The 9,667-nt window shown below is 39.9% G+C and overlaps 1 protein-coding gene across 7 annotated transcripts in view; it reads right to left on the reverse strand.

The window, feature by feature from the left end:
* The window catches only part of TTN (titin), a 239,716-nt gene that overhangs the window by 18,672 nt on the left and 211,377 nt on the right, over positions 1–9,667 (reverse strand). For all 7 annotated transcript variants that reach the window (XM_052675513.1, XM_052675512.1, XM_052675511.1 and 4 more), the window contains 13 exons: positions 9,036–9,332; positions 8,345–8,932; positions 7,946–8,248; positions 7,485–7,781; positions 6,752–7,039; positions 6,365–6,664; positions 5,962–6,264; positions 5,498–5,803; positions 3,631–5,397; positions 3,237–3,533; positions 2,630–2,917; positions 2,239–2,538; positions 56–2,122 (listed from right to left, as the gene is read on the reverse strand). In XM_052675513.1, coding sequence (XP_052531473.1) covers positions 56–2,122; positions 2,239–2,538; positions 2,630–2,917; positions 3,237–3,533; positions 3,631–5,397; positions 5,498–5,803; positions 5,962–6,264; positions 6,365–6,664; positions 6,752–7,039; positions 7,485–7,781; positions 7,946–8,248; positions 8,345–8,932; positions 9,036–9,332 — 7,401 coding nt within the window. The remainder of the gene's footprint in view (positions 1–55; positions 2,123–2,238; positions 2,539–2,629; positions 2,918–3,236; positions 3,534–3,630; positions 5,398–5,497; positions 5,804–5,961; positions 6,265–6,364; positions 6,665–6,751; positions 7,040–7,484; positions 7,782–7,945; positions 8,249–8,344; positions 8,933–9,035; positions 9,333–9,667) is intronic.

Consider the following 9,667-nt stretch of genomic DNA (forward strand, 5'->3'; position numbering starts at 1 on the left):
AAAACATAACAGCCAGAAGAGAACAACAACTTAAAAGTAAAAATGTTTCACTTACCAAATGGATGTTCAGCAACTACAGTTTTTGATTCAAGGGGTTTGCTGACTCCAAATCTGTTTTCTGAGCTTACTCGAAAACTGTACTCCTGGTATTTTGTGAGACGGGTGACTTTGATCTGTGTACGTTTTACACTCGAATTTACCAGCTGCCATGCTGTTGTGCCAGATTCACGTTTCTCTACAATGTAGTTTGTAATATCACTGCCACCATCGTCTTCAGGTTCTTTCCAGGTCAACACACAGGATTCAGCAGAGACCGATGATATTTCAATTGGGCCAGTGACTGGACCTGGCCGTCCTATGACTACCACTGTGACAGTGAATGTTTTCACGCCAGCAGTGTTTTCAAGCGTGAGGTAGTATTTCCCAGAGTCGCCTCTCATACTGTCCTTTACTGTCAGTGTGGTTCTGTCTTTTGTTGTCTTGATGGTAACTCTCTCAGTTTCCTTCAGCCTCATCTCCTCAAGTTTCCATGTCACTTTTGGAGCTGGGCGGCCACTAATTGGTATATCAATAGTAAAAGTGCTTCCAGCCTTGCATGTTATGAGTTGTCTGCTTATTTCACTGAGATCTGCTGTTGGTTCAATCTGTGGCTCTTTAATGATAACAGAAGAGAAAGCTTCTCTTGGCTCACTGTAGCCAGCATCGTTCTTTGCCTTGACCCGGAACTCATACTCAGTGTTTTCCACAAGGCCTTCAACAGTGAAAGTAAGTTGCTTGGTTTGACCAGCCGGAATCCATTTGTCAGAGCCTTTCTGTTTCATTTCAAGAAGGTACCCAGTAACACGACTACCACCATCATGGTCAGGTTTAAGCCAAGCTAAAACTACAGAAGATTTGGTAGTATCGACAATATCTAATCTCTTAGGTGGTGCAGGTTCTTCAGTGGCTACAATTGGTTCCGTCAACTCACAAGGTTCACCTACGCCATATTCATTTTCTGCTGACACTCGGTAGTAATATGGAACACCTTCTGCCAGATCAGTGACCTTAAAGATTTGTCGAGTGCATTTTGAACTCACCACTTGCCAGCTACGACGGCTTGCTTCCCGTTTTTCCACAATGTAGTGATGAATACGTGAACCTCCATCCAGTACAGGAGCATCCCACATTAAAGTAATAGATCCTCGGGTCACATCCTTAAATGTAATAGGACCAGGTGGACCAGGAGTGTCCAACACCTTGACAGTAAATGTAATTGACTTACTTCCACTGTTGTTTTCCACAGTAAAGACATATTTGCCAGCATCGTTTCTATTGCATTCCTCCACAGTCAATGTGCTAAATGAGTCAGTGGTTTGAATGTCAGCACGCAAGCTCAGATTTGCATCTGCTTTGGACCACACAGCAGTGGGAACAGGTCTTCCAGAGAAGGCAATAAATAGGCGAATACTTGCACCTGCTCTCACAATGTGAGTCTGCTTGAAGTTTGCATCAATGTCAATTTCAGGTGCAGAAAGCCTGTCTACAGTTTGGACTGATGCAGGAACTTCACAGCTTTCTCCTTTGCCAGCACCATTGACTGCACTCACTCTGAATTTATAGTGTTCTCCTGCCTCCAGATCAACCACGGTATATTTAGTAGCAAGAACAGTCTCTGCATTGACTTTCTGCCATGTTTCTAGATCAGCTTTGCACATTTCAATAATGTATCCAATTATTTCCATACCGCCATCAAAAACTGGTTTGGTCCACTCTAAGCTTACACTAGTCTTTGATGTATCCGTCACCCTTACGACATTAGGTGCACTAGGTGGGCTAACTGGTTCTCTGCATTTAATTAGCTTTGAAACATCACTTGGAGGTCCAACTCCTGCAGCATTTTCAGCCATGACATGGAATTCATATTCGTTGCCTTCAATAAGGCCAGTTACTCTGTATCTGTTCTCAGCAATGGGCCTCTTACTGATCACTTTAACCCAGCGCATGCTCTTCTTTTCTCTCCTTTCTAGAATATATTCATTTATCTCACTTCCACCATCTGACTTCGGTCTTGCCCATGTCAGAGTGATACTGTCTCCTGTTACGTTAGTGGGCTCTGGTGTTCCTGGGGCATCGGGAAGAGCTAAAAAAAAAAAAAAAAGAAAAAAGGAAAAAAGAAAAAAAGGAAAAGAAAAACATAATTAGAAATAGAAGATTGTAACTCTACAGTTATTTCCACAGAATGAGATGGAAACTTACTGTAAGGTATTTGTGCTACAACTGGATCAGACTCCAATGGTCTGCCAACTCCAAATTTGTTTACTGCAGAGACACGGAACTGGTACTCATTGCCTTTAATTAATTTAAGTGCAGTGTAGCTGCAAGCTTCACACTTGTCATCAACTAATGCCCATGCAATCCTGCTGGTTTCACGCTTTTCAATGATGTAGTGGGAAATAGAAGCACAACCATCATTAGCAGGAGGCTCCCACCATAATGTCACTTTTTCTCCAGTGATGTTTGTGAATCGTATTGGTCCACCAACTTTTCCTGGTGTGTCTGCAAAATAAAAAGTTTGGAATTTTAATTTATTGGCACTTAGGTAAAATATTGGTATAAAAAATTGTACTAAAAGCATTTGGTGTGATACCTTGTATTCTGAATGTAATGTCTTCTCGTTTAGTGCCTGATGCATTTTTGGCTTCTACTGTGTACACTCCACGATGATCCCGGGTAGCATCTCTAATGAAGATTGTGCTATATCCAATACCTGTAGTTATTTCTATACTCATTGTTTTTTCAATCTCCTTGCCATCCTTAAACCATGTCACCTTAGGTACTGGACGTCCTTTAATTAAAGCTTTAAGTCTAATGCTCTCTCCAGCTTTAACAGTTAGGCCTTCAAAGTGCTCAGGGCCAAATTCAATTGTTGGAGCAACTGAAAAAGGAAAATATAGTCTTCTTAACTCAGTAATTATAAAACATTGTTATATACAGAATTACAAACTGTAAGCTTATTTTTCCTGTTAGCAACATTCTACAACAGGTGAAAAAGACTATTGTATGTTGTTACTCTAATGTAGCAATGATTACACATGTCTGTCAGGTTTGGGTCCTCCATTTAGTTCCTCCTATGCTGGAGCATGATTCTGAGTTGAGTGGAAGGGCAGTCAAACATTTCTCCCCCCTGTGACCTCCCATCTTCCACAAGGTCTACTTGGCTCCAGTATCCAAACAATTATGTTAAGAAATCTTACCATTTTCATCTCTGGTCATGATATAGCCTGAAGACTGTGAAGGTGGGCTGATGGTACCAACAGCATTTCTTGCAAGCACTCTGAATTCATATCGATCACCTGGACTAAGTCCTGTAACTGTATATTGGCATTCACTGACATCAGTAAAGTTACATCTCAGCCACCGGTCTTCACTTCCTTGCCGCTTCTCAATACTGTAGGCCACAATCTTACTGCCTCCATCACGCAGTGGGGGGGTCCATTTAAGAGTGACTGTTTCTCTGGTGACATCAATGTAATCAGGAGTACCAGGTGGATCTGAAAGGGGGTAAAAACAATGAAGAATTATTTTTTATTACTGTTCACCATAATCTAGAACACTAGAATTTTGGGGGATGACTGGTCATTCACTCACCTACTGGAGAGACTGCCAAAGTAAACTTGCTTGGCTCGCTGGCTCGGCTTAGACCGGCAGTGTTTTCTGCATACACTTGGAACTGGTAATCCAGACCCTCAACTAGCCCAGTAATCCTGTATTCTCTGCTAGATATTAATGCAACATTAACCTTCTGCCACAAAATACTGTTTCTCTCCTTCTTTTCAACGTGGTAGCCAATGATTTCTGAACCGCCATCATAAGCAGGAGCATCCCACGCAATGGTCATTCCATCAGCAGTTACATTGTATACAACAGGCTTGCCTGGTGCACCTGGTGTTCTGAATTGATGCTTTGCCACAACATCTGCTGAGACAAGAGGTGGGCTTACTCCGTATCTGTTTTCTGCACGGACTCTAAACTGATATTCAGTGTCTTTAACGAGGTTTGGTACTTTGAAAGTTGTTCTAGCAGCACTCGAGCACACCAGCTTCCAGTTCATTTGAGAAGTTTCTCTTTTCTCAATACTGTAGCCAGTAATTTCACCTCCCCCATCATCTTCAGGAGCTTCCCATGACAAAACTACACTATCTGCTTTGACTTCATCTAGTCTTAAGGGTCCTTTTGGCTTAGATGGTGGACCAAGAGTGATGACAGTGATTGTAAATGTTTTTCTGGAGACAACATTATCAAGAATCAAAGTATATTTGCCACCATGCTCCTTTTTCACATTCTTGATACTTAAGCTTATCTTGTTTTCAGTTTTCTTGAAACGAAGATGTTCAGTTTCTTTAAGAGGGAGGTTGTCCTTCAGCCAGCTCATTGATGGCTTAGGTTTACCCTTATAGGGCAGTTCAATGTGAAGGTTGTGCCCAATTCGCACACTGATTTGACCTCCAGGAATGTCAGAAAGGTCAGCTTCTGGTGTTATTATATATTCTTTCACTGTAATGGGTCCAACAGTAACACCATCACTCATGCCTTTTTCATTTTTTGCAAAGACTCTGAATTCCATGATAGACAGCTCTTTAAGTCTTTCAACTTCAAATTCACAGCTCTTGCTTGTGCCTGCATATGTCCATTCCTTTTCTTCCTGCAGTTTCTTTTCAATAATGTAGTCTGATATAATGCTACCACCATCATAGTCCGGTTTGCTCCAATGCAATTTAACAGAAGTTTTTGTAGAATCTTTCATGGCAAGGTCTTTTATAGGTCCTGGTACGTCTGCAGCTTTCACTGGTTCAGATGTCTCACAAGGCTCACCCAGTCCAATTTCATTTTCAGCAAGAACACGGAAGAAGAACGCAGTCTTTTCTGACAGGTTAGTTAGCTTAAAGGTAGTTTGAGAACACTTTGTTGTTACAGTTGACCAGGCCCTCTTTGTAGCATCTCTTTTTTCAACAACATAATTTGTTATTTCAGAACCACCATTAATGAGAGGTGGCTCCCATACCAATGTAACTGTGCCACGAGAAACATGCTTAAGCTGCAGCTTCTGGCAGGCAGATGGTGTGTCAAGTACCTTCACATTCACAAATGATGATTTGGGTTCTCCAACTCCATTTTCAATTGTAAGAACATATTTTCCTGTGTCATCTCGGGTAACTTGAGGAATAGAAAGTAATGTTGATGATTCTGTATTCTGGATGATATATTTTTCATCAGTTCCGAGATTTTTGTCACCCTTTCTCCATGTGACAGTTGGAGGAGGTCTTCCTTTGAATGGAATCATTATTTCCACATCTTCACCTGCTTTAGCAATGATAGAGGTCCGGAGGGCAACATCCAGATCAATCTCTGGTGCCACTGTGGAAATAGATAAAAATGAATAATGCATATTTGGAAGGTAAAATAAAAAAAGGTCTGAAAAATAAAACCACAGAAAAGTTATAGAAAGGTACAGTACCGAGAATATCTTTAGCTTGAACAGGCTCTGTCATTTCAATAGGCTCTCCTTGTCCAGCACAATTTATAGCAGAGACACGGAAATAATAATTAATGCTTGGCTGAAGGTGGGAGACAACATATTCAGTTGTTCTCACTTCTCCCTTAGAGCTGACTATAGTCCATTCTTGCTCTTCACCTTCCCTTTTCTCAACCACATAGCTGGTAATCGGACTTCCTCCATCATAAGTAGGTTTAATCCAGCCAAGGGTGACAGATGTCTTAGTTGTATCCACAACCTTCAATTTTGTTGGTGAGCCTGGCTTATCTGTAAGTGACAGTTTAAGAAAAGAAAGTCAAAAACCATACTACAAGTAATCATAAAAAGGAATAAAATATCCTGCAGTTACACTGCCGCAAGCCATCTTAATTGCTTGCTGCCTATTGATCTCTAACCAATTACACATATTGCACGTTGTTTCTTACCAACAGGATCTACAGCTTTGTAGAAGTCAGATGCTTCACAGAATGGACCTTGTCCAGCCGCATTGACTGCACAGACTCGGAAATGATATTCACTGTTTTCAGTCAGACCTGTTACTTTCTGTCTGGTGTCACGAATGGTTTCCTTAGTAACCTTGAACCAGCTAAGACTCTTCTTGTCACGCTTCTCAAGAAAATATCCTGATATTTCGCTACCTCCATCAACAGTGGGCCTACTCCAGACAACAGTCATAGAATTCTTGGTTATCATTGTGACTTCTGGTACACCAGGTGGTCCAGGTGCAACTAAATTAAAAAAATATACATATATGTCAGTAGGTGAACACTATGTGCAAATACCAGATAGGATGATTCAGTTCTATTACTGATGTTATATGGTTCTTACCAAATGAGTTTTTGGCTATAACTGGTTCAGACTCCAAGGAATCACCAACTCCAAACTTGTTCACACCACGGACACGGAACACATATTCATTTCCTTTGACAAGTTTTGTTGTAGTTATAATACACCCCTCCTCTTTCTCAGAAACTAAAGACCATACAACACGACTTGTCTCCCGCTTTTCAACAACATAGTGTGTTACAGGTGCACCACCATCATCTGCTGGAGGGTCCCACATTATTGTGATCTTTTCTGCAGTGACTGTCTTAAACTGTATTGGTCCAGTTGGGGGTCCAGGTTTGTCTGTATAAAATGCCAAAAACAAGGTGTTAAGAATTTTTTAGTAGATTATTGTTTAACAGTGTTACACAGTAATTTCTCAAGACATACCGAGTATCTGTAATCGCACATGGGCAGAGGCTGATCCCATGGCATTCTTCAGTTTTAATTCATAGGTGCCACTGTTAAGTCGAGTTGCATCCTTGATGAGTATAGAAGCAAATTCTGTTGTGTTCTCGATAGACAGTAGTGAACTGCTTTGCAGCTCATTGCCATTTTTGAACCATTCAATTGTTGGTATAGGCTTTCCTGAAATGCCTAGTTTTAGCTTAATAGAAGTTCCTGCTTTGTATTTCACTACTTCTGTATATTCTGGCGGCACATCGATTTCAGGTGCACCTTAAGAAAAAATAAGAATAAAAAACAAAACAGTTAAGACTTGTCTTTAATAAAAGTAAAAATAAGCAATACTTTTTCTAAACTAACAGTTACAAGCATTTTACAGATATTGATTGAAGCTAGCATGAGTAATTTAAATCAGAAAGCTGGAATGAGTTACAACACTACCAAAAAAAAAAAAAAAAAAAAGGCAACTATGTGTTATAAATATCACTTTGGCCATGGGACATGGGCTTACTTCTGTCGTTGAAAGAATCAACATGCCACAACTCAAACAAACGCAGATACAGCCAAAGATGTTAATTACAATCATGCTCAAAAAGTTCACCATCATTCAAGTTTATCAAGACAAGTTAGTTTTCTGTATTGAAAAGGCTATGGTTCTACAAAACAGCACTGACTTTAAGAAGCACATAAAACTGTTATATCATTGCAAAACACTTACCATATGTATCAACACAGGTAACAGGACCCACAACATCTGATGGATTACTAATGGAACCAATAGCATTCTTGGCAAAGACTCGGAATTCATACTGGGAATTCTGTGTCAGACCAGATACTGTGAACTGAGTCTCAATAACATTGGTGAAACTAGCTTTTGACCATCTGCCATCTGGTAGATCACGTTTTTCTACAATGTATCCAGTGATCTTGCTACCACCATCAAATGCTGGCTTCTGCCATGACAAAGTAATAGCAGTCTTGGAAATATCTGAGACACGAACATTTCTTGGTGGTTCTGTGATAGAAAACATGAAAATATTGCAAATGAATAACAATCTTTATAATAATACTAACAAATGTTTTGGGTATTAGCTTACTCCACAAGAAAGAATATCACAGGGGAAAAGGAAAAGCACTATTTCAGTGGTTGGGTTTCTTTATTTTCTATGGAATACATACCACAAGCATCAATTGCAAGGACCGGATCAGAAGGATGACTTGCTTTTCCAACACCAGCTGCATTTTCAGCATAAACTCTAAATTCATAGATAAGGCCGGCACTGATGGTGGTGACTTTAAAGTGAGTTGTGCGAATGAGGGTCTTGTTAGCCTTCTGCCATAATATGCTATTCCTGTCCTTCATTTCCAAGTGGTATCCAATGACAGGGCTGCCACCGTTAGTGACTGGTTCGTGCCATCCGACTGTAATACTCTCTCGGGTGACACTAGTGACCCACGGTGTGGAAGGAGGACCAGGGGTAGCTGGTGATATTAAAAGAAGCGATCGTTAACAAAATGAGCCTTTCAACATCTGAACATTAGAATTTTGATCTGCTGTGTGAGAAGAGCGTTACTTACTGTAAGGAAGTTTGACAACTACACATTGTGAGTCAACGTGATCGCTGATGCCAAAGCGGTTCTCAGCTTTAATGCGGAATTGGTATTCTTCTCCTGTTGTGAGTTTCATGACTTTAATAACAGTTCTAGCAACGGTTGCAGAGACCTCAGACCAGGCAGCTGTACTTGTTTCTCTTTTCAGTACAATATAGTTGGTAACTTGACTTCCGCCATCATAAGCTGGTGGCTGCCATCTGAGTGTTACACTCTCCTCAGTGATATCACTAAGGACAACAGGACCAACAGGAGGACCTGGTCTATCCAGCACAACAATATTAACGAATGACTTTGTGGTGCCACTCGAATTAGCAGCAGTGATATCATATCTGCCAGCATCAGCAGCCACACTTTCTTTAAGGTTAACAATGAAACTTTCTGCTGTTGTTTCTGTGTGAAATCTCAAGGTGGGTTTGATTGGTGCGCCATCTCTAGACAATGTCACCTTTGGCAATGGTTTTCCAGAAACTGGAATTTCAACTTTCAGGTTTGAACCTGCCCGAACATACACAGTGTTGTGAGGGAAGCCCTTCATGTCAATCTCAGGAGATTCTGAAAACAAAAACATTTTCAAATAATTAAAAAATGCTATCTATTCTAAAATATGAATTCAATTTAATGCATATTGACTTTTGTCTCATGACAGCCGGCTTACCTAATTGTTCTTTAACTGTAACAGGAAGAAGTAGTTCCTTAGGATCACTTAACCCTGCTTGGTTTTCTGCAGACACTCTGAAGAAATAGTCAACATTCTCCTTAAGACCATGGACAACATGATGAGTTGTCTTTACAACTGCACACTTAACCCATTTCTGCTGTCCTTTCTCAAGAGCCTCAATGAGGTAGCTCACAATTCTGCTTCCACCATCGTGTTCTGGTTTTAGCCATGACAGAGAAACGCTGTCCTTTGTGACGTTTGTCACTCCAAGTTTTTCTGGTGGGCTGGGTTTTTCTGAGAAAAAAAGTTCAACAGGTTAAGCAACAAGAAATTATTCCTTTTTATGTTAGCAATTACACTGGATTGAGGGTTGGTTTTTGGTTTTTTTTTTGTTTTTTTTTTTTTTTTTGGTAATGAATTTGTATGTTAGAACATTTTCAGTAAAATGCAAATAAAATTTAAAATTTATGCTGTTGTTCAGCATTTTCTTTTGTAAAATCACAAACGTATCTACCACATATTTAATTTTCTTATTATAAACAGATTAAATATCTTTTATATTATTTTGAAATAAACATTTCAGAACATGCATTGTTATATGTTACAGAATTATTTTTTTTTTAGTGAAA

The sequence above is a fragment of the Tympanuchus pallidicinctus genome, unplaced genomic scaffold, assembly GCF_026119805.1.
Source record: "Tympanuchus pallidicinctus isolate F22 unplaced genomic scaffold, pur_lepc_1.0 scaffold15, whole genome shotgun sequence".
Taxonomy (NCBI): domain Eukaryota; kingdom Metazoa; phylum Chordata; class Aves; order Galliformes; family Phasianidae; genus Tympanuchus; species Tympanuchus pallidicinctus.